General features: G+C 43.8%; 1 protein-coding gene across 2 annotated transcripts; it reads left to right on the top strand.

Annotated features, from left to right (window-relative positions):
* On the top strand, nt 1–25,077 carry LOC124046381 (fibronectin type III domain-containing protein 5-like). Of its 2 annotated transcripts, none has more exons than XM_046366701.1 (6): nt 1–466; nt 12,593–12,708; nt 13,285–13,486; nt 21,273–21,356; nt 21,837–21,970; nt 22,694–25,077. In XM_046366701.1, exons 1-6 carry the CDS (start codon nt 394–396, stop codon nt 22,751–22,753), a joined length of 669 nt encoding a protein of 222 aa, XP_046222657.1. In that variant the 5' UTR covers nt 1–393; the 3' UTR covers nt 22,754–25,077. The 2 variants fall into 2 exon arrangements, with proteins under 2 accessions (XP_046222657.1, XP_046222656.1); XM_046366700.1 differs by having other exon boundaries at nt 21,273–21,380.
* Nucleotides 25,078–25,612: the final 535 nt, after the last annotated feature.

Here is a 25,612-nt window from a genome sequence, read left to right as displayed (position 1 = left end):
TTCAGGGGCACATATGTACACGGTGCGAAACTCGGCCACAGCCACGGACCAACACTCATCACCAGGACTTCATTTATGTCTGGTCGTCGAGTTTAATGTCTATAAATATCTCTCGTAGCTGAGGTGGAACAATGAAGAGCGTTCGTGGGCGACACACACGAACAAGGTCCGCCGCATGTTAAACTACTGTTGCATGTAGGTGGGAGAGCGCTGTCGCTGTCCCAGGTTGCTGAAAGCGCTCGTCAGTCGATCTGCGGCAAGCCAACGGAGACAGTAAACGGTTTTTGATCGAGACAATATGCACGGACTGATGTGAATGCTGAACAATAGCAAGGCAGTTAACGTAGCTCTAGTCAGAGTAAATGGGACCTCACGTCCTCTAATGTTTAAAGGATGAAGATATTTTTCCTGTCAACCGTGCCACTGCTAATTCTCAGCTGTCTAGTTGTCTCTCGCGTCTTTGCTGGTAAGTTAATGTTTATGTACTTAAAATATTAATTTTCCAGCAATTTCTCAACCATGCATTCACGTATTTGCCTTCTAGTGGGAACGCTAAGGTTAATGTGTAAGCATTAAGGGGACTGCATGGTATCCGTGCAAATAAAACAATGGGGGAAAAGTGTTTTTTTTTTGTGCTAATTTGTTTCTAATTGGCATTTAGGCCATATTCTGTGCGATGAATGAGGAATAGTGTGTGTAAGAATCTGTATTGATACAATGCTCCAGACATTATACTGGTACTGATCTATACTGAAACGCTCTAAATAGGCCATGGAACATGAGCAGTTATGTTTCCGGATTTAAAGGCTAAACAAATGCTTTTGCAATAATTCAGCACCAGTTTTATTGCCTACGTTACGTTTCAGTAATAATAATAATAATAATAATATATGCCATTTAGCAGACGCTTTTATCCAAAGCGACTTACAGTCATGTGTGCATACATTCTACGTATGGGTGGTCCCGGGGATCGAACCCACTACCCTGGCGTTACAAGCGCCATGCTCTACCAACTGAGCTACAGTATGTTTTATTACTGTAGCCTAGTTATATCTAACGAAGTCTAATAATGATTTGTGGTCGAGAAGGAATGGGGAGCCAGACTGTTAACAAGCCGACAACAAGAGTGCCCTCGAATGACCAGTACTACCATATCAGCAAGAATAACACGAGCCTTTGATCCAAGCAGTTGTCAAGTGCTTACATTCACAAGATTTAGACTGATATGACGTTAAACTGACTTAACCAAGTAAAGCTGACCATTTAATTAAGTAGTACATGGTACAGGTACAACCCCAATGTCTCTGAAAATGAAATAGCTTTAATAATGCATTTAAAAATATATTTTCCTTAAAAATCTGTAATGAACTGTTATCACAGAATGATGGAGTATGCTAACAAATATGTATTTCTTCTACACACATTTCCAAAGTAATGTGTGATATTTATACAGCAGGGACCAAACTAATATCCATTAGAATCATGGCATTACGGTGAATGTACTATTGGCACAGCTGGCTATAACATTTGTGGAGGAAAACAACCATTTCAAATTGTTCCTCGGAATGCTGCTGAATGAGCAATGCGTGAGGTGAGAGTGAACCCTGGGAATAGACAGAGGAGAACCCCAGCGGAATCTATCACCCCGGAATGTACGTTCCCTAAACACTTGAGTGCTGTAGCTTTCGCCGCTCATCTTGATGGAGCACTGCAAATCACACTGACACACCACTGCAATCAGAATCCACCCACCGCCTCTACAGCGTTTACATCTCTCTCTCTCTCTCTCCCTCGCTCTCTCATAAATAAACACACAGACACTTAGGACGTGTCTACACTTGACACCTACATGCGACATCTGCTATTAGAATACAAAAAAAAAAACGCTTTGTGGTCTGACTGTGTTCAGATCTGGCTGACCAGGGGGCAACGTCATCAACAGTCCTCCCACATGTCTCCAGAAAACTTGTGTTTTGAGAACGAGAGGCAACTTTTCATTATAATGTTGGAGGGAATACGCTCCTAGCATGTTAAGAATGTGTTTGCTGGCCTCCTAAATGGTAGCCAGCTAGCTAATATTTAGAAAAATATTTTTGGTTTGGCTAGAGTTATGCTAACCTTTTTGCAATCCCTTTAGCATTGAGTGCTAACTAAAGAGATTAGCTGGCCAGTTAGCTACAGCCATCAGTTGTTGTGGTGTTATCATATTTAGCCTATTCCACCATTTGTAAAATGTTTACTGGCATTTAAATATAGCGTGGGAATAGGGAATCTGGACACACTGTGGACACATTTCTGTAGGTGTAGATGCATGACACTTTCGCAATTCCATGAACAGAACGCTATGATCCGAATTATAAAGATGCATGAACTGTCACGTCTAGACACAGCCTTAGACATTGCCTAGACACACACACATACATGCACACTTGCACGTAGGCAACACACACCCTTACTGTGTCAGCAAATCACGTTTCGCCGAAAGTGGGGTGCACATATGGTTTCTGTGGGCTCATAATTGTTTCATACATTCTGATTGTGCGGGGGGCGATTGAATAAAACATTGATTAATGAGCCAGTCCTGCAGGCAGTGCAGAGCGTTCTTGTAATCCCTCCTCCATCTACATCAACCTCCTTATAGCCACAGCAACATACATCTAGTGTATGATGTCATCTCACTAGACAGTACTGTACTGGAGAGCTGACACACGTACTGTAGCAATGCAGCCAGATCGAGGATCTAATGGTGTTTTTCAATCCACTGGACCTAGGGATATACAGTGTGTGCAGGCTTTTGTTCCAGCCCAGTTCTAACACCCTGTGGTTGTCCAGGACCAGGTTGAAGAACACTCAGACAATCAGAGACACCATTAAACCACTTCCATCTCCTTAGTAGAAGTGTTGACTGGAGAGAGTCAAGGGCACTTGTGGAGGGATATTTGATTGAAGTGGACATTGCACTTGTATAAGGTACTCTTAAGAATGTGTTACTTCTGGAAAAAAATCTTCAGCAAGCCAACATAGAGAACACAGAAACGAAGGAAAGCATGACAAGTAATCAGAGGAGCAAAGCTAGGTACTGAGAAGGATGGTTGGATTGACAGAAGCGTGTGGGTGTGTGTTAACACGCTGTAAACTTTACATTTGTGACGTCCTTTAATGCATTCCTGTTTATGGTGAGTCATGAAGTATCTGTCACTCTGGACGAGGAATGTAAAGCTAATGTTTCCATTTAAAATGTAAATGAACTCCAACACCATCTTAACGAGGTGGTAAATTCCACCAGCCAGTCCCTGCTCCTCGACAGACTTGCCATGAAACACAATCAATCAGTCAGTCAACCCATCAAATTAACCAAACAATCAAGTAGTTAAACAGTAACCAATAGAAAAGCCCAGCATAACCTTAGAGACCCTTTCAAGTTCTGATGAAACGAGTAGCTATTCTAAAAAGCCTTGTTTTTTTTTTTACTGTAAAACGCAGCATGACTATTACACTCCCACTATGAGGGTTCTAACGCTGGCCAACCAGAGGAGTCCTGCCACTCCCCAACCCTGCCACAGATTCTCAGTAGCAGCAGTATATTAACTGGCAAGTGTCAAGTCATCACACCATCCCACCCAGAGGAGTTACAGCACCCAGACAGAGGAGCCAAAGGTCGTTAAACAGACTCATCAACTCCAGTCTACTGCCAAATCACTAGCTGGCTCAAAAGCTCTTTGTGGAATATTCACTGGGAGGTTGTTTCATCAGAAAAACACCTAAATGTACAGTATGTTAAACAAACTAGGGGGACATACACTGTGGGTCCCGAAGGTCTGTATTCTTGGAACAACAGTGTTCCTTTGATGCCACCCTGTCTTTCTTCACTTTAGTCTCCCGTTGTTCTCCTTTATGCTACATAGACATTTTCCATCTGTTAGATTCTGTGAATCTTTAGAAATAATATGTGATAATAAAAACAGCCCCTGTTTTGGATGTCATCTGGCTTAAGTGCCTCCTCTAAAGGCCCGGTTGTTATGTAGGCCAGCCACTTATTGTTTTGGATGTCATCTGGCTTAAGTGCCTCCTCTAAAGGCCCGGTTGTTATGTAGGCCAGCCACTTATTGTTTTGGATGTCATCTGGCTTAAGTGCCTCCTCTAAAGGGCCCGGTTGTTATGTAGGCCAGCCACTTATTGTTTTGGATGTCATCTGGCTTAAGTGCCTCCTCTAAAGGCCCGGTTGTTATGTAGGCCAGCCACTTATTGTTTTGGATGTCATCTGGCTTAAGTGCCTCCTCTAAAGGCCCGGTTGTTATGTAGGCCAGCCACTTATTGTTTTGGATGTCATCTGGCTTAAGTGCCTCCTCTAAAGTCCCGGTTGTTATGTAGGCCAGCCACTTATTGTTTTGGATGTCATCTGGCTTAAGTGCCTCCTCTAAAGGCCCGGTTGTTATGTAGGCCAGCCACTTATTGTTTTGGATGTCATCTGGCTTAAGTGCCTCCTCTAAAGGCCCGGTTGTTATGTAGGCCAGCCACTTATTGTTTTGGATGTCATCTGGCTTAAGTGCCTCCTCTAAAGGCCCGGTTGTTATGTAGGCCAGCCACTTATTGTTTTGGATGTCATCTGGCTTAAGTGCCTCCTCTAAAGGCCCGGTTGTTATGTAGGCCAGCCACTTATTGTTTTGGATGTCATCTGGCTTAAGTGCCTCCTCTAAAGGCCCGGTTGTTATGTAGGCCAGCCACTTATTGTTTTGGATGTCATCTGGCTTAAGTGCCTCCTCTAAAGGCCCGGTTGTTATGTAGGCCAGCCACTTATTGTTTTGGATGTCATCTGGCTTAAGTGCCTCCTCTAAAGGCCCGGTTGTTATGTAGGCCAGCCACTTATTGTTTTGGATGTCATCTGGCTTAAGTGCCTCCTCTAAAGGCCCGGTTGTTATGTAGGCCAGCCACTTATTGTTTTGGATGTCATCTGGCTTAAGTGCCTCCTCTAAAGGCCCGGTTGTTATGTAGGCCAGCCACTTATTGTTTTGGATGTCATCTGGCTTAAGTGCCTCCTCTAAAGGCCCGGTTGTTATGTAGGCCAGCCACTTATTGTTTTGGATGTCATCTGGCTTAAGTGCCTCCTCTAAAGGCCCGGTTGTTATGTAGGCCAGCCACTTATTGTTGGATGAATCATCCCAATTTCAAGAGAACAGATTTAGATAGTTTACCCCAAAGACAGACACAACCAATGGAGCAGGAAACAGAACATGCATGGGATTACACAGCAGAGGCTGGATATCTTCCACTTACCACACGTATGAGGTCTGCTCCAACCAGAACGGCAAAGAGAAATGGGTGTTTGGAAGCAGAACATTATGATATAAGTAATGGAGTGTGTGCTTGTTTACGTTCATATGGGTTTGTATTACGTGCATGTGTGTGTGTGTTTGTGTGTCAGTGTGTTTATGTGTGAGTGGAAACAGTTAAATAGTATTCATTCATTGGCTGGCTGTATTATTGAAGTATTCAATTAGTTATTTGGCAGTAGATCTGTAGACAAAAGGAGAGAACAGACGAAGGCACAGAATTCTCTCAAAATGGCACTTGCAGTTCAGCACGAACACGCACTAATAATGCCATGTTCCCCTTGTTAATCCAAAATAACAGCCTTAATGACAGGCTGATGGTATTTTCAAACACAGTAGGCAAACACAATAGAGACAAGGCAAAATGTCAGCGAGAATGAGAAGTGCTGCAGCACCAGCAGCAAAAGAGACAAGTCTAATCTTCCTCAGAATGAGTGTGGTTGGTTTTGCCTGAACTCAGACACTGTAGACAGAGGGGCCTTAAACCAGATACACACGGGGCTCCTGATGCTCTGTTGCCGGCTCCTGCACATGACTCATAGCCCTAGAATGCACAGATTAAGACAAAGGACTAAGCCTTGTTTGCGTTCCTGCTGGCTTCTGTTGAGTAAGGTTGACTGAAATACAACTCAACCAAACAGCATCTGTTCAACATCTTTTCACAGTGGAACTCATCTCAGCAGCTTATTTTCCAACCAGACCATGTGTGATTGATATAGTCAATTGCTCACTTTTTGTCATACTCCACATCTACTCCACTTGTGATCTCTCAGAGAGCTGGGATCCATGGAAATGAATGAATGTGCTTGTCTGAGGGGCCTTGTTGCTGTCATTGAGAACACACATTAATCAAATGCATGTATCACGTGCTTCAGAAAACAACCGGTGTATACTAACAGTGAAATGCTTACTTACCAACAACGCAGAGAGAAAAAAAAGTGAAAAATAGTCTGTAAAAATAATAACAGAAGTAATAAATACACAATGAGAGACTAGCTCCTGGCCACCAGGCCTGTGAGGTGGCACTGCCAACAGACTGACGTGTCCCTGCCATGTCTCTGACGCAGTCTGGAGTCTGCTCTGACACCATGAGTGGCAGGTGGGGAGGAGGATGGCAGGTGGTATTGGTGGGGGGCCAAGCTATTGGGCGGTGGGGGTCCAATCTGCCATTTAGAGCCCATGAGTACAATATGATAATGGTGGGGTGGTTGCGCCAGAGAATGTTATGGTGCTGTATATGTTCCTGGCCCTAAGACAGGAGCGTACACACACACTGCCCTTGGCAGCTCACCAGAGCGTAAAAATACTGTTTTTATTTCCTCCTCTCTGTTAATATCCTAGGGGATAACGCAAATGGTGTGAGTTACGCTAGAACTGGCTGTGGAGACACAGCAGTTTACTTGTAGCCCAGTCTCTCTCTCTGTCTCTCTCTCTCTGTCTCTGTCTGTGTGTGTGTGTGCTCATGAAACACACTGTCTCCTGGGCCTGTGGCCAAATCCAGTGTAAGAGCTGCAGGCCTGGTGACATTAAGGAGGGATAGAAGCCTGCCTCTCAGAGAGGAACCGTCACGCTCACCAGGAGAGAGAGAAGGAAGAGGCACAGAGCAAGAGAAAACACCAACTGGGCACAGACGTGAATTCAACGTCTATTCCACATTGGCTCAACGTGGAGTAGATGTGGAATAGACGTGGAAACAACATTGATTCAACCAGTGTGTGCCCAGTGGGCAAGAGAAAAAAAATTGAGTGAAAAATGCAGAAAGACTGAGAGAAGGAAAGTGAGAGAGAGATGGAGAGAAGGCACCATAGAGAGCCAATGCCGACCTCTCTTTCTATCTCTCTCCACCATCTCCCTCCCAGTGCAATCCTTCCAAGGAGGCAGCTAGGCATTACCCCACCAGCTGCTTCACTTATCAACAGACTGGTTAACACTCTTCAGAAAGAGAGGGATGAGAAAAAGAGAGAATGAAACAGACAGGAAACGAGGGATGAGGAGAGAGAATAAAACCGGGATGGAGAGAAAGATGATGAGAGAAAGAGAGCAAGAGAGTGGAGTAGGTAACAGGGAGAGAAAGGGATGAGTAGGAGATAGTGAAACAAGGAGAAGGGGAGAATAGTGAAAAACCCCATCATATTTATGTGCTGTGTGTATAATGTGCCCAGCTCTACTGGGATATTGATTGTGTAGATATTACCTTGGTTTCCTGGCCCGAAGAACTTGGATGGGAACTAGATTTCATTTGTAGTTAACAGACGAGCAGTACGGCAGCTTGTCAAATAATCAACACTGCCACCCGTGCTCCTTTGCTGCATTCTCAGATGCGATACTACACAATGCAGCATTGATTTTCATACACTGGATTTTGACATTTAATTACACAAGTGAGGGGGAGAGTGAGTGGGTGAGAGAGTGAAAGTGAGAGGCTATTTCGGCGCTCGCATCTTTGCCGCTCTTTAGGCCAGCGGGTTGGAGACTTATTTTGGCAAAAGTAAATAACTAATGTCTCCTCAAAAGAGAAAAGCCCTGGAGGTATGTTTATCATGGAGCGTGGTGAGTGAAAAGCCATGGAAAAGACACCCACATACACACACTGTGTTCTCTCTGGTGCTTTGGGCAAGAAGCCACACTCCAGTGGTTCGGTTCGCTTTCTGGGTTGTATATTTCCACAGTAAACTATAGACAATACCATTTTCTATGTTAAACCAGGCCCTAATGAGCTCCTGGTTGGGATGAGTGGCAACCCTGTTTAGAAGCACCTGCTGCTCACCGGTTGTTCTCTACAAATGCTGTTTAGAATTCAAATAAAACTGTACCTGAACACTGAGGAGGGTGGTAAAGCCGAAACGTCTGTGTACGCTATTCCTAATGCAGTAAAAAATAATACAAGTGAATGGAATAAGGAAGTAAGCTTTACACAACATATTTTTGAGTGTGAAACCAGTACACTTTGTTGTTTATGGGAGATGTCAACCCCCTCTGTGCCCCTAGAACTCTAAATGTAAGGTCAACCTGGACTGTATCTCTACCCATACAGTACTTGTTGGCGGTGTTGGCGGGAGATGATGCAGAGATGATGAGGGGGTGGAGTAGGGGGTGCCAAGCCTGAACTCTTTCCTTCTAGTGTCTGAAGTGGAGGAAGCAGTGAGCAGCTCCCACAGAAGTGTCAGTTAGCCGGATCACCGTTTACACTCCGGAGGACTAGGAGACTGTCTGCAGCCCACCTGTCAGAAGAGGCTCTACTGGACAACGTCCACACAACCAGATAGATCGGAGACAGGTGGAGATGACGAGAGAGAGCGTTTCAGAGATTTGAAAGAGTCAGCGAGAGAATGAAAGAGAGAATGGCTGAACAAAAGCAGAGGGAAAGAGAGAGAGACTACCAGAAAGATTGAAATAGGAAGAGAGAGTGACCAAGAGAACAGGAAAATATATTGTTTCTCTGCTTCCATCCAGGGACAATAAGCAGTGAAAAATAGAGTGAGGCTCGATAAAGGCTGTAATGAAACAGGTGACAGGGCATTCATAATTGAACATGGATTCGTGTTATGGCTCCCAGTCTCACCCTGTACACCTAACGCAGACATTCATTTTTCAACAGCTGCTTAAGATGCCAAATGAAACACATTAACTCTATTGTTCCAACACTGCGCTTTACTGCTGTTTCTTTAACTGTTGTGGGTGTGAGAATGACAGCATGAATATATGCCTGCAATTCAGTGTGTGAGTCTGCATGTGTGTGTGTGTGTGTGTGTGTGTGTGTGTGTGTGTGTGTGTGTGTGTGTGTGTGTTGTGTGTGTGTGTGTGTGTGTGTGTGTGTGTGTGTGTGAGGCAAAGAACTCAGCAGAAACTGTGTGTGTGTGTGTGTGTGTGTGTGCTGTGTGTGTGTGTGTGTGTGTGTGTGTGTGTGTGTGTGTGCGTGTGTGTGTGTGTGTGACCTGAGGAAGAGTATGAATGACCTGAAAGCACAAAGGGAGAAGTGGTTGCCCTTGCAATCTCAATGACACGTTGGGGGGGGGGGGGGGGGGTATTGAAAAGCCACTTGTGATTCCCCCAGCATGCTCGTTAGCGTCAGGCGAGGACGTGTTAATGAACATGTGCTAATTTATTGCCCAGCAGGGTCGGCTATCGCTTAGAGACAGCAACCCAAGGTTCATTTCATTTGTCTATTTATGGTCTCTCATTGCTAATGCCAGGGAGAAGCACCACATTATTGGCCCACTTTGATATTTTACTCCCCTCGGGCCATTACTGCCAGCATGCAGACTCTATGTCTGTCTGTCTGTGGGATATTTACCCATGAGATGAGAACGGTGTCTTTGATTGCTGAGCAGTAAGCGTTCTATGAGCACAGAGGCATGAAAGGATGAAATGCTGCAGGACCAGACCAGGGTCTTAGATCAGGCAGAGGCAAAGCAACTCAGTCAGAAATCAGCCCGTGTTCAACAGTCAGAGAGAGCAGCTATACAGATATACAGTTCACAGGTTGAGGGGGGAGTGTTACGGTCTTTCCCAGGTCAGAGGGCCTGTGGAGGCCAGAGAACGTTCATTAAATAATGATAGGCTTTATTGATCTAGGGCAGCTGGAGTACTGTGACAATGAGACTAAGCAGGAGGCCGTGTTTGTGTGTGCGTGCTTGCAAGTTAGTAAAGGCTCTTAAAATGTCGAGGGGAAATAGTACGTGCAAACTGCAAGCCAACAGTTTGAGTGTTTTATTTGTTGTCTGTAGGCTGGACAAAATCTAATTTAATGTGCACTGTACAATTAGTTTACTAGCAAACACACACAGACACCCAAACATACTGCCTCACTCTTTATATACCCCCTGTCTCCTTGAAAGACTGCCGAGCTGCCACCCACTGAACACTCATCCTCATGACACGGCCCAGCACGCCACACGCTACCTCCTGTCCCTCTGATGACTCCGCTAACAAAGACATGCTGGTGTCTGCTCCCTCTCTCTCTCACACACACGCACCAGGGACAGGGCTCTGAGTCTGGACTCAAAGTCATCCCCATTTCTCATCGTGTGTGTGTGTGTGAGAGCGTGAGAGAGTGAGTTTATGGAGACCTCTGTCTGCTGTTTCATTAGACCTGACTCACACTTCACGTCATGGGGATATATGAGAGCTTCCCGTCTTGGCCACCGTCTGCCAAGGAGTACATCCCCAACAAAGCAACTGGGTGTGTGTCTCTGTCTCAGGCCTTTAATCAGCAAAACAATTACTAGGCCATGATTTACACTGCCTAGCTAAAGACAAGAGTGAGCGCTAACACGCTCAATAACTCATCTGAATACATCTGCAGCACTAAATAGATGTCGGAATAACGTAACATGATTACGAGTGTCCACTCTCGATGCTGTTCTGACTAGGCTATGGAGTCCGTCACTCTAATAGCCTCAGTGGAGGTCAGGCTTGGTCCTGTTTTGGCTTGGGCGAGTCCCAGAAAGAGGGCCAATTATCTACAAATTCTATCTTTTGGGAGGGGCCGTCCCTCCTGTGTCTCATCACACAAACCCATCAATCCTCAATGTCTGACTGTTTACCATACGGAATTGTACGTGTGACACGGAGGGGCTAAGAGACAGGGCGCCCTCCCTCTGACAGTGAAGGAACACGGAAGATTGTATGTTCATTTACTCTGCAGACACTCCCCCATCGCATGAGTCATCACCACCAAAGCTCTCTGATCATTCAGGTAAGCCCTGATAATGATTGTCCCATTCACTGTCTGGAATGTATGAATTGAAAGTGTCATTGAAGCTTCTTTTGAAAAACAGTTGGCATGTCCCTACTCCAGCAGGGTTTGGATCTCTCATTCATTTGTAATCACAGCGTCATCTGCTCACTTATTTGATTAAGTATGCCGCCAGGTGTAAACATCTGAATACAGCACACACACACACACACACACACACACACACACACACACACACACACACACACACACACACACACACACACACACACACACACACACACACACACACACACACACACACACACACACACACACACACACACACACACACACACACACACACAGCTAGCATGCACGCACACAGAACTGTAAATGTATTGCACAGCAACAAATCATTACTTTGAAGTGATGTAGCACAAACCCTAAATAAACTGTCAATGGTTTGCAGCACGTACAACACATTACACTGAATAATAAAAAGTAATCCAACTCTATATACACTGGAGTGTACAAAACATTAAGAACACCTGCTCTTTCCATGACAGACTGGCCAGGTGAATCCAGGTGAAAGCTATGATCCCCTATTGATGTCACTTAAATCCACTTCAATCAGTGTAGATGAAAGGGAGGAGACAGGTTAAAGAAGGATTTTTAAGCCTTGAGACATGGATTGTGTGTGTTTACCATTCAGAGGATGAAAGGGCAAGACAAAAGATTGAAGTGTCTTTGAACGGGGTATGGTAGTAGGTGCCAGGCGCATCAGTTTGAGTGTGTCAAGAACTGCAAAAGCTGCTGGGTTTTTCCACGCTCAACAGTTTCCTGTGTGTATCAAGAATGGTCCACCACCCAAAGGACATCCAGCCAACTTGACACAACTGTGGGAAGCACTGGAGTCAGCATGGGTCAGCATCCTTGTGGAACGCTTTCAACATCTTTTAGAGTCCATGCCCCGATGAATTGAGGCTGTTCTAAGGGCAAAAAGGGGTGCAACTAAATGTTAGGAAGGTGGTCCTAAAGTGTTGTACACTCAGTGTACATTATTTTGAGTTGAGTGTAATTTCACGGAATATTCAACTGACTCTAAATGTGAACCTATTCAAAATTCAACCCTTAATTGCGGGGCCATTTAAAATTCAACCCCTACAAACCGCTCCACTCTAGATTTGATTGCACTTGTATTTCTTATGAGTCCTAATTATGCTGAATGGATGTGAATACTGAATCAGGCCCCAGCTCTCCCTTGGTGAGTAATAGTGAACAGTGAAACCAGCTGTGGGGGGCTGCAGTGATCAGAGGCCTCTGTTTGTAGTAAGCACCAGGCTCCACAGTCTGATGGCCAATCTGTAGATCATACCGTCTAGAATAGCCAAGCTTTCCTGTGGAGTAGCTTATTAACCGCTCTGTGATTGTAGGGACTGTTTGAAGTACTATATTGAGTCCATGTAAATAACACATGTACCCATTACCATACCTACTGTATCCTACCCAGTACCCACTAGACAGTAAACTTCATTTGCTTCATGTGTATCTTTTCTCTCTCTCTCGCTGTCTGTGTTTGCAGACAGTTTGGCGGCTCCTGTCAATGTGACCATCAAGGCTTTGAAGTCCAACTCTGCCGTGGTGACATGGGACATCCCCGAAGGGGACCTTGTCATCGGCTTCGCCATCACACAGCAGGTGAGAGCGAGAAGGAGCGCAGTGCGGGGGGGGACCCACCCAAGACACACAAACATTCACTCTCGCCAATAGGAGATCAAATAGTATCTGTCACCAATCGCTACTCACCGTCCCTGCGTTCCTGGCCAGCTGCATGTTTTGCGGAATCGTTGTGTCACAGGACGTTGTGTTGCCAGGACGATCCCGTCAGCGCCCGTCTCCTCGACAACAGCAGTGGAAGATTGCAGCTGTGTAAAGAGGGAAAGCAATAACATTTCCCACTTTCACACAGTCACTCTACCCTGCACAATGGTTAGGCTCCATTCTAGCCAATCAGCTGATGATTTCCTGGTCCCAGAGGCCCAGCTAAGAACCCTGGTTCTGCCCATCTCCTGACTGCTGCTCCCTCTATCCACTCCTCCACATACAGCTCCTCCACACAGTCTATTTCTGTCTACTATTACGGTACAGTATGTGATAACTGGGATTGAAGTTCACCAGGGCTCAATGTTGTGTGTGAGACTTCTACTCAACATCAGTGAATAGTTTTGTGTTACACTGCTCACTAAACGCACCTCTGTGATGATGTGCCAACAGAAGAAGGACGTGCGCATGCTGCGCTTCATCCAGGAAGTGAACACCACCACCCGCTCCTGTGCATTATGGGACTTGGAGGAGGAGACCGACTACATTGTGCACGTGCAGTCCATCAGCATGAGTGGGCCCATGAGTCAGCACAGCGAACCCCTGCGCTTCCGCACGCCCAAGGAGTCTGAGACACAGGCCTCGAAGAGTAAAGGTAAACAACTCTAGAATCTCACACACAACTTTAGGATAAGACTGAAGCTAATACATACAGTATCTATGGAGAAAACAAAGTCCAAAGCACTTCTCCAGGTTCCCGTACCTTGCTGTAATGCAGGTACAGTGCCAGAAAAGGAAGAGGAAACCCTGTGCACAGCAGTATGTACACATACAGTGCCGAGACTAAAGCTTGCAGTTGGACTGTTGACAACTTTTCACTGATTCCATAAAGGCCAATACAAATCAATGGGGACACAAAGCGTGAAATTAAGTTTCACAACAGAATGCTCTTAAACATAAAGCGCTCTTACAACAATTTATGAATATAACACCTATATTAATTAAGTTGGGATATTCTCAGCTAGGAGAAACTAGCACAAAGGGATCCAGAATGCTACAAACAGCCTCATCAGACACATACAGACCTACAGTCCCTAGGCCCAGACCAACACAGAGCTAGATCCATATAGGTGGACGATATGAGAACCGGTGCAATGAAAGTGGTGTTAGTGTGTGAGTGATGGCTGGGCAGAGGTGAGATACATGTGCGTGTCTCAGAGAAGTGTGTGTTTCCTGCACAGCCAGGCAGCCACTGTGATAAATGGCTAACAGTATTAAGGCATGACTCAGCACCGGTCGCATAATGATGCAGCTTCCATATCCCTCTATGTCAGTGGTATTCAAACGTTTTCAATGGGCACCCCATTTTGTCTGCAATAATTTCTTGAGACCCCATTTTTTTCACAAGAATTTCCCACAACCCCACCCTAAATATAATGACAGAACGTTAACATCGGTACATTTAGATTTTTATAGCAACAAATAACCTTCAATTCATTACATTTATCTCTTATCAAAATGAAGAAACAAATAAATATATTTACTGAATAAAATTATATTTTTTTGTAATGATCTTTCTCAAGAACGTATTCACACCCCTTGACTTATTTGTGTTACAACCTGAATTCAAAATGGATGAAATGGCTTATTTTTTAAATTTTAGATCACCCATTTACACACAATACCCCATAATGGTGAAGTGAAAACACGTTTTTAGACATTTTTGCTAATTTATTCAAAATTAAATATAGAAATAACTCTTTGTAAGTATTCACACCCCTGAGTCAATACTTGGTAGAATCACCTTTGGCAGTGATTACAGCTGTGTGTCTTTCTGGGTAAGTCTTTTAGAGCTTTCCACACCTGGATTGTGCAACATTTTCCCATTATTCTTTTCAGAATTCTTCAATCTCTGCCAAAGTGGATGTTGATCATGGCTAGACAACTATTTTCAAGTCTTGCCATAGATTTTCAAGTAGATTTATGTCAAAACCGTAACTCAGCTACTCAGGTGCATTCACTGTCTTCTTGGTAAGCAACTTCAGTTTAGATTTGGCCTTGTGTTTTAGGTTATTGTCCTGCTGAAAGGTGAATTCATATCCCAGTGTCTGGTGGAAAGCAGACTGAACCAGGTATTCCTGTAGGATTTTGCCTGTGTTTAGCTTCACTCTGTTAATTTTTTATCTGGAAAATCTCCCCGGTCCTTAATGATTGCAAGCATACCCATAACATGATGCAGCCACCGCTATGATTGAAAATATGGAGAGTGGTCCTCAGTAATGTGATGTATTGGATTTGTCCCAAACATAACACTTTCAATTCAGGACAAAAAGTGTTAATTTAGTGCCTTGTTGCAAACAGTTTTGGAATATTTGCACTCTGTCAATTAGGCTAGTATTGTGGAGTACCTACAATGTTGTTGATTCATCCTCAGTTTTATCCTATCACAGCCATTAAACTCTCTAACTGTTTTAAAGTCTCCATTGGCCTCATGGTGTAATCCCTGAGCAGTTTCCCTCTGACAAATTAGTTAGAAAGGACACCTGTATGTTTGTAGTGACTGGGTGTATTGATACACCATCCAAAGTGTAATTTAATAACTTCACCATGCCCATAGGGATATTCAATGTCTGCTTTAAAAAATATATATATACCTTCCAATAGGTGCCCTTCTTTGCGAGGCATTGGAAAACATCCCTGGTCTTTGTGGTTGAATCTGTGTTTGAAATTCACTGCTCGACTGAGGGACCTTACAGATGTGTGGGGTATAGAGATGAGGAAGTCATGTTAAACACTGTTACTGCACACAAAGTGAGTCCATGCAATTTATTATGTGACTTTTTAAGCACATTTGTTTCTCTTGAATATATTTTGGCTTGCCATAAAAGGGTTAACTACTTAGACTCAAGACATTTAATCTTTTCATAATCAATGAATTTGTCCAAATTTTCACAAACATAATTCTACTTTAACAATATGGGTTACTGTGTGTAGGCCAGTGACAGAAAATCTCAATTTAATCCATTTAAAACCACAAACTGTCAAGGGGTGTGAATTCTTTCTGAAGGCACTGTATGTCCGCTGAAGAGAGACATGAGAGGATGAGAAAATTGGTTGTGATCAGTCAGGGAAATAAAAGTGCTGAAAACATGTTGGCTCACTATTTAAAAAGAATAATGACGAACAAGCTATAGGAAGAAAAATCCCGGAGTTTTGGCGCAGGCAGTGGAAACCCATCATTCGGGGCAGAGCCCGACCTGTTTATCTAAACAGAACAAAACAAAAAGTGGACATTTATTTACTTATATTTGCCTGATTTGCATGTTATTTTGGCATTAATACATGTCACATATAATTTTGCAAACAATGTAAAAAAGAAAATAATAATTGAGTTAATAAAGCCACACAATATGGCCTGTTTATTTTTGCTTTCTTGAGTAAGGCAGCTCTAAAATGCAGCCAGCAGAAAATCAGTGTTCTGTCACTCATAGGGACACTGCATCACCGCAAATCCATGTCAGGGAGACACTCTAGACCAAAACTGTTACAGACCTATATTTATCCTACCCTGCCTTTCAAAGCTCTTCGTAAGCCAAGTTAACAAACAGATCACCGACCACTTCGAATCCCACTGTAACTGCTACGCTATGCAATCTGGTTTCCGAGCTGGTCATGGGTGCACCTCAGCCACGCTCAAGGTCCTAAACGATATCATAACGGCTACTGATAAAAGGCAATACTGTGCAGCCGTATGCATCGACCTGGCAAAGGTTTTCGACTCTGTCAATCACCACATTCTTATCAGCAGACTCAACAACCTTGGTTTCTCAAATGACTGCCTCGCCTGGTTCACCAACTACTTCTCAGACAGAGTTCAGTGTGTCAAATCGGAGGGCCTGTTGTCTGGACCTCTGGCAGTCTCTTTGGGGGTGCCACAAGGTTCAATTCTCAGACCGACTCTTTTCTCTGTATACATGAATGATGTTGCTCTTGCTGCTGGTGATTCTCTGATCCACCTCTACGCAGACAACACCGTTCTGTATACTTCTGGTCTTTCTTTGGACACTGCGTTAACTAACCACCAGACGAGCTTCAATGCCATACAACTTTCCTTCCGTGGCCTCCAACTGCTCTTAAATGCAAGTAAAACTAAGTACATGCTCTTCAACCAATCGCTGCCCGCCGTCCAGGATCACTACTCTGGACGGTTCTGACTTAGAATATGTAGACAACTACAAATACCTAGGTGTCTGGTTAGACTGTAAACTCTCCTTCCAGACTAACATTAAGCATCTCCAATCCAAAATTAAATCTAGAATCGGCTTCCTATTTCGCAACAAAGCATCCTTCACTCATGCTGCCAAACATACCCACGTAAAACTGACTATCCTACCGATCCTTGACATCAAAATCTTAGCTACCAAGCTAGACAAGCAGTCATCATCATGAATCAAGTTGACAATCTGCTGGCAAATCCTTTTCAATCCAAATTATAGGTAAAACGTATTGGTGCTCATCGGCCATTGGACATTAACATTACACAAGTTGGAAATCGCAAATTCAACAATGAGTGGTTTGGAAGGAATCAACAGCATGGGCCAGAATAGTTTGAATACATTGTCCATGCTGTCAATCCCGCAAAAAGGTATTGTATGCTGCTGCATAAATGATGTAATATGCGAGGGAGATATGTGTACTGCAGATAAGAAAGTAATACTAAGTGTATGTTGTGTAGTAAGCTGTTAGTAGCCCATGTACCTCACCCTAATAATTTGGTCCCTTTCCCCCTCATAACTTAGCCTACTGTTCTGACTTGGTGGTGCACATGTCGACTATTAGATAAATGTCATCATTGAATATTGTAAGAGCTTTCATTGTCTGATTATATGCCCCCTTTATTTATCCTATGGTTCTGACTTGGTGTATAGGGAGAATACCGTAAGAACGGCCCATGTTCTGAATTCTGTTGCTGTCCATTTAAAAATCGCTGAACAAATAATTATACTGACTACATCCTTCCTAGCTCGCTCATCAATGTCTTAATCGAAATGACAGATTGCTCATCATTCCCTTGTGCCATAGTTTGTACATCTCAATTGGCAGTAGAAACCACGTTTGTTTAAGCAAGTCAGCCATAAACTATATATTTTTTAAAGGCAATAAATTAAGCTGAATGAACAGTTTCGCTGCCAGATAAGGCTCCGCTGATAGCCAGGTGTAGCGGTGGTAAGGATTCACTCCATGGTGCTGAAAAGAAAGCTCTGCTGTCGGGACAGCATTATGTAGGCCCTAACAGTTTGTGGGCATTGTTGGTCACCATTATATTGCAATTAATGTATAGTTTAGTGTTGTGTTGTGTAGCTTTGCTGGTATGCATCTAAACATTTTTTTTTATCACTAGGCGAAAGCAGGAGATAAAGAGAGGAAACAAAGAAAGCCGTGATCAGACTAAATTTGAGATCCTGTCTGTTCAAAACAAAACACAATTATTCTGTATAACAGACAGACTGCTCTGACATTCTGACACAGACACTATTTTTCCCCTCATCAATCTACGCACAATACCACATATGACAAAGCAAGAAATGTTTTTTAGATTTAAATATATATATATATATATATATATATATATATATATATATATATATATATATATATTACACTGAAATATCAAGTATTCAGACCCTTTACTCAATACTTTGTTGAAGCGCCTTTGGCAGCGATGACAGACTCAAGTCTTCTTTGGTATGACTCCATAAGCTTGGCACACCTGTATTTGGGGAGTTTATCACAGTCTTCTCTGTATATCCTCTCAAGCTCAGTCAGGTTGGATGGGGAGCGTCGCTAAACAGGTCTCTCCAGAGATGTTCGATCTAGTTCAAGTCCGGGCTCTGGCTGGGCCACTCAAGGACATTGAGACGTATCCCGAAGCCACTCCTGCGTTGTCTTGGCTGTGTGCTTAGGGTTGTTGTCCTGTTGGAAGGTGACCCTTCACCCCTGTCCGAGGTCCCGAACACTCTGGAGCAGGTTTTCATCAAGGATCTCTGTACTTTGCGCCGTTCATCTTTCCCTTGATCCTGACTAGTCTCTCAGTCCCTGCTGCTGAAAAACATCCCCACAGCATGATGTTGCCACCACCATGCTTCACCATAGGGATGGTGCCAGGTTTCCTCCAGATGTGACGCTTGGCATTCAAGCCAAAGAGCTCCATTTTGGTTTCATCAGACCAGAGACTCTTGTTTCTCATGGTCTGAGAGTCCTTTAAGTGCCTTTTGGCAACCTCCAAGTGGGCTGTCATGTGCCTTTTACTGAAGGGTGGTTTCCATCTTGCCACTCTACCATAAAGGCCTGATTTGTGGAGTGCTGCAGACGTGGTTGTCCTTCTGGAAGGTTCTCCCATTTCCCCAGAGGAACTCTAGAGCTCTATCTCTCTCCATCGGGGTCTTGGCCACCTCCCTGATCAAGGCCAAGAACCCAAAGGTCACTGGTCCCCCGGCTCAGTTTGGCCAGGCGATCAGCTCTAGGAAGTCTTGGTGGTTCCAAACTTCTTCCATTTAAGAATGATGGAGGCCAGCCTTCAATGCTGCAGACATTTTTTTGGTACCCTTCCCAAGATCTGTGCCTCGACACAATCCTATCTCGGAGCGCTACGGACAATTCCTTTGACCTCATGACTTGGTTTTTGCTCTGACATGCACTGTCAACTGAGGGACTTTATCAATGGAAACAGAATGCACCTGAGCTCAATTTCGAGTTTCACAGGAAAGGGTCTGAATACTTAAGTAAATAAGGTATCTATTTTTTTCCATTATGGGGTATTGTGTGTAGATTCAAGTAAAACATTTCTTTAATCCATTTTAGAATGAGGCTGTAACATAACCAAATGTGGAAAAAGTGAAGAGGTCTGAATACTTTTCAAATGCACTGTATGTATTTGTCTCCCAAGACCATAGCTATAGAACCAGCATGTGGTCTGTGACCAAGACTCTTGGTGAGGGAGGTTTTCTAGCTAGACCAGCGGGACAACTCCCTCCTGGACATCTGCAAAACTGTGCTGCAGTAAAACAGGTGTATAACACTCCAAGACTATATGTCTTTACTCATATAATCCTGCAGCTATACAGCATACAGTTTATGTCCCTGAATGCTCCCACCTGCAAACTTCCTCCTGTACAAACAGTACAGTCCCACCTCTTCCTGCAGAGGACTCAACCTGTCTCTAGGATTGAAGACCGTCTTTGACATTAGAACTGAACCAATATTAGCCATATGAAGGCCATCTGGCAGCGGTGTCAGGAGCCTCTGGCTTTCCAGCTTGGATTGGTTAATGTCAAGGTACATAGACTCATCGATTGGCTGAATCAGTCATTGGGAGAACCTGCTGGAGCGTGGTGAAGCTGTGGCGAAATCTGCACGGAGCCTTCACCATGCTAATGTACCAGTGTCACTGCCTACTTCTGTTTGGTCTTTAAATGGGGGGAACTTGTGTGCTGAACTTTAGCCAGCTCTCTACTGGATTCAGAAACATGTTGCTTTGTATGAGTGGACCTTGAACACACACAAACACACACTTTTCTGATAGTTTTTGGCCCTTAGGACATTAATAATGATTATTGAGTTCTATTTAGGCCCAACTCAATCGATCGTGGCTGCTGTGATTAACTCTCTCTCTCCAACCCCTTCAGAGTGGGGATCCCCACTGACCCTGTCTCAGGCTTATGTATTCTCTTCATGCCCAGCTTCTACTTGAATCCTTTGACACCATCAGCCTCTCTCAGAAATAGTGGGAAAATTGAGGCATGTGCTGTGCGGTTCCCACATAGCAGCGCTCTTCAATGAGGAGATAATTGTGGAGCCTATGCACAAGTTGTTAGGGTTGAGTCGGAATCATGAAAAACGTGGCCTGTTTGAAGTAGTGCTAGCTGACAGAAAGCCAGTGGTGAGTGGTGACATCCTGGGACTGAAGAAGAATAGAGAGATCAGTCTACACAATAGGGGGTGTCAGGGGCAAATTGTTCTATCCAGCTGACACAGAGCAGAACTACTCCTGAGTATGTATAATTACAGTAGAGACCAGTGGAGGCTGCTGAGGGGAGAACGGCTCATATTAATGGCTGGAATGGAGCAAATGGAATGGCACCAAACACCTTGAAAGCATGCATTTGATAACATTCCACTGATTCCGATCCAGTCATTAACATGAGCCCGTTCTCCCCAATAAAGGTGCCACCAACCTCCTGTGGTAGAGACAAGTTCTACTGGACTGAAGTTCTGCCTGGCATATTCACTTAGCAGATGATGGATTTCACCCCAACACTCCCTCATCATTAGACTGACCTTTCAGGAGAACCTGGGTTTAATAAGCTGCCAGTTACCAATAATAACTCTGATGATGTTGCCATGGTGATGAACTGATTGTGCTGCTGTATTTGACACTCCAGACGAGGTGACCATGGAGGAAGTGGGAGCTCAGCTGAGGGCGGGGGAGTTCATCATTATCGTGGTGGTGCTGATCATGTGGGCAGGTGAGGGGTGGAATGTTTCAAAAGGTCAGAGTGCTACCCACACACTAGGGTTGCAAAATTCCAGTAAGTTTCCCCAAGTTCCCAGTTTTTCCAGATATCCTGGTTGCTTATTCCCTTCTGATTCTGGGAACATCCAACCAGGATTTCTTGAAAACATGGTAATTTGGGAAAAGTTACTGGAATTTTGCAACCCTACCACACACACACACACACACACACACACACACACACACACACACACACACACACACACACACACACACACACACACACACACACACACACACACACACACACACACACACACACACACACACACACACCCTCATGAATGTAGAAAAAAATAAAAGGTATATTGAAACAAATATGGTCCACAATTTTTTGTAATTTGTCCATGCTAAATGATTTCAGTCTGCTTTTCACTGCGGTAATGTGGTTATTTACTTATTGTGTATGTCCTTTTCTCCACCTCTCTGTCAGGTGTGATCGCTCTCTTCTGCCGTCAGTATGACATCATCAAAGACAATGAGCCCAACACCAATAAGGACAAAGCTAAGACCTCATCAGAGTGCAGTACTCCGGAGCACCCAACGGGGGGGCTGTTGCGCAGTAAGGTATAACCCCTTCTCCTCCCCACTGAGTCCCCACCGTCACCGGGCAGGTGAATCGTCCCAGCGACTTAAAAACGTCCACTTTCACCAGCAGTTAACACTCCCATAACACCATTAGAGGCGGCAGCGTAGCCTAGTGGTTAGAGCGTTGGACTAGTAACCGGAAGGTTGCGAGTTCAAACCCCCGAGCTGACAAGGTACAAATCTGTCGTTCTGCCCCTGAACAGGCAGTTAACCCACTGTTCCCAGGCCGTCATTGAAAATAAGAATATGTTCTTAACTGACTTGCCTGGTTAAATAAAGGTAAAAAAATTAGAGCTACGCCCACCACAGAATATGCATTGATTTACTAGCATTGATGACAGCACTTCATCCCCCCCAAAAATGGTTCAAATGCAAAACATGCATCTCAGGTCATAAGTTACAACAATGCTATAAATCCAAAGCCTTTCAAATCAATGCATAGACAGCCCATACGCTGGCATGATTGTCCGATGTCCATTCGCTCCTCTCCATCAACAACTGGCTGATGACCTCTGCCAACTAAACCAATTGACACTAAAATGACCAAAATACCCCATCTCCCTTTCAGAGAGAAAGCATCTTAACCCTCCATTTCTGTCCAGGCGCTCCATGCTCATACACTAGCAGAATTATACTTTATTCCAGGTTTAGAGACTGGCCTTCATCTTTTTCATCCCTGCTGTTTCCCTTCTTCCCCTCCAGTTCCCCAAGAACAACAACAACAACAACCGGGCTCCATCTGTGAACATCATCGAGGTGTGACGGCCAGAACACTCTCTAATCCAAAGGATTGAGTGTATTCTAAACAGAGCAACCAAAGGGCCCTTTATGCCCATCTGCTTGTTAGGATGAGGCTAGGACTGTGGGTCGTGGCCGGCCCTTTGGCATGGGGCCTGGGTGTGAACTGGGCCCTCAGGACTCCAGGGTCCAGGTCTCAGAGGAGAGGCTTTAGATGTGGTGGCAGGACTGTGGCTGTCGCTGCTCTAATTATTGCCAGAAGGTCAAGGAGATAAAGGCCAAATGGGTTCAGCTATGAGTTGAGAGAGAGGAGATATGAACATGGCCAGGGGACTGCATATAACCAGGGCCAGAGACCCTCTCTCTCAGCTTGTTGTTAATGAACTGAAACACACTGTCCCGGCCCCTGTTCCCCATACTGCAACCAAGGCTTGAGCACTGTGCACCGTGTGAAAATGAACTCCCCCTACTGCATCTCCTCTCTTACAGTGTTTATTTATTTGCCTCCTATTATGCTCATTTGCTGTAAGGCACATACTGTACTTTCCTTACTATTGCTTACCTCCTTTGACATATACCTCTTATTCAAACTACAGTATATATCACTGTATCAAAACCTGTTTCAACCTGTTTCATCTATTCACAACTACTTCTTATTGCTAAAGTACCAGTTTTATAGATCTCCTTCTGGCTCAACTCCCTGAAACCTCCTCTGAGATGTGTTTTCATTCGATCAGAGCTAGTTAGTTCCCCGCCCAGGGAATTCAGACAATACAAGGCTAATTTTGGAGGCCTTTCGGAATCCAAGCTGGTGGCTATGACGTCAGGGCAAGATCAAAAGGAGCACTCAAGACACCCGTGCGGCAGAATTCTCCATTTATCTGGAGAATTAAAGCTTGTTAGCTCTGACAGCAGAAAATAACTTTGTCATTTATAAACAAATCTGGTCTCTACATTTATCGTTGATTTACCTTAAATATAACATTTTCCTTTTTTAAAATCTCAATATCAAATAATCTCTGGGCAACAATTAAGTATGTTACTGTGTTTGTTTTCGGTTAAAATGATCAAAAAGAAGAAAAAAAATGCTTCTTAGGAAAGAGCAATTTCTCAAGCAAGAATTATGCTAGGACCGTCTGGGAGTGGTCTGAGTGGGGAGGGGAAACCTGGAAACTAGCTGTTATTGGCAGAGAGGTTTGGAACTATCTTTCTTATTGGACTATTAACTTACCGCATGGTGATGTCCCCATGGAAAGCCCAAAGCTCCATTCCACCAAAACAGGTGAAGTTTCAGGCAGTCTTTTCAAACTGCTCTTACAATGCAAGGGGTTTATCCAAATGTTCACAATTACACAGTATTATTCCAATCTCAATGGGCAAATATATATAAAACACAGGAAAATCACGTTGACTGAACTGGGCCTTTAAGGGGATAATCCACACCAAACGGCTAATTCATACAATTAACAGTGTTAAATAACACTAATATGTGAATATATTTCTTAACAAATGTTTAATTTTGTTGTTATAACAAGGTTGCTAAACATATGTGAAAAGCATTGTGGAAATCTCTTGCAACAAAACCCATGCTATTTCTGAACTGGCTGGCTAGCTAGCTAGAAAACATAGCTATACACAATAATACCAAAGTCAATATCAGCATGTGAAGTAGCTAGCTAGCTGTATAATCGCCTAAACAAATTGCACAATCAATTTAGGAGTCTCTTAAAATTGCAGTTCATCAACTTGCAATGAAGCGAGTGCAGATATGGTACGTTGCTATGGCAACAACGGCCTTTTCCCACTGAACAAGGGGAGCATAGAGATAAATAGTAATGTCGTCTTTTTGAGGGCATTAAATCCACCATGGTTCGTTAGTCAAAGCATATGGGAAAATAAATGGCCTTTTAGTAGGGGTTTTGGATAAACACGGGTTTAGGAGATTTAGGTTTTGTTCTATGGAAAGTTTATGTAATAAAAAAAGGCACATACACATAAAAGGCTTCATATTTCAAAAAGGTCATGTTAGCTGACTGATATTATCGCATAGAACAAAACGTATAAGATCTCCTAAGCCTGTGTTAACATCAGATCTTATTTTTGGCGTTTATCCCAAAACCCTATTCTTTCCCCATAGATAGGTTAGCTGAGAACGTCACAAAAACGATGTGCTCCTCTATGGGGCAGTAGTCCAGCATGCTGTTGTGATTCTGGATGGCCAGATTGCTAGCAAGAATGACAAGAAACTGTCATGTGGGGAATCGTAACTGGCTCGTTTCATCTTGTTCTTGATACCATGTCTTGTTTGAGGTGTTTTGACTGATTTAATGTCAATGCTGATATGGCTAGCTAGCTAACCAACAACTGTAATGACGTATTTGAGGGACAAGTGCTCATTGTGCAAATGTATTTATGTTTTCAATAAAACATTGGAGAGGAAAAATAGCATACATGTTATCAACAATTCAAGCCAACCCTGTCTGTTTTGCCCCATAGTTGCAAAAGCGTCAGTTTTGTTGCTAAACAACCAGACCGTCTATGGGAATGGCTAAACGAACCAGAGGTAACTCATTTCCTGTTTTTAGGACTAAAAGCTGGCGAGCTCTATTGCGAGATGGTACTTGAAGGAGAAACTGAGTTTAATCATTTGGTACACTGTTTCGATTGAGCACATCTAAGTGAAATATATACTTTTTCATGATTATATAAACAGATGGATGTGTTCCAGACAAGTATGCCATACCATCTATTGGCTCATTTGGCAATCTGGAGTGCAGGTAATCGTTTAAAAAGCGTCATAAAATGTGATAAGTGCGTTATCCCCCATCTCCGTTGACCGAGAACCATTTGGCTATGCCACATTCCTACACCATTTCCTGATTT

The sequence above is a fragment of the Oncorhynchus gorbuscha genome, linkage group LG10 (assembly GCF_021184085.1).
Source record: "Oncorhynchus gorbuscha isolate QuinsamMale2020 ecotype Even-year linkage group LG10, OgorEven_v1.0, whole genome shotgun sequence".
Taxonomy (NCBI): domain Eukaryota; kingdom Metazoa; phylum Chordata; class Actinopteri; order Salmoniformes; family Salmonidae; genus Oncorhynchus; species Oncorhynchus gorbuscha.
The sequence above is the reverse complement of the archived record's forward strand: the minus strand, read 5'-3'. Positions and strand labels throughout refer to the sequence as shown.

Coding starts and splice junctions, on each gene's coding strand:
- LOC124046381 (XM_046366700.1), top strand. CDS start 394: ATGAAGATATTTTTCCTGTCAACCGTGCCACTGCTAATTCTCAGCTGT. Junction 467..12,592: donor TGTCTCTCGCGTCTTTGCTG/GTAAGTTAATGT, acceptor CTGTGTTTGCAG/ACAGTTTGGCGGCTCCTGTC. Junction 21,971..22,693: donor GGGGGCTGTTGCGCAGTAAG/GTATAACCCCTT, acceptor CTTCCCCTCCAG/TTCCCCAAGAACAACAACAA.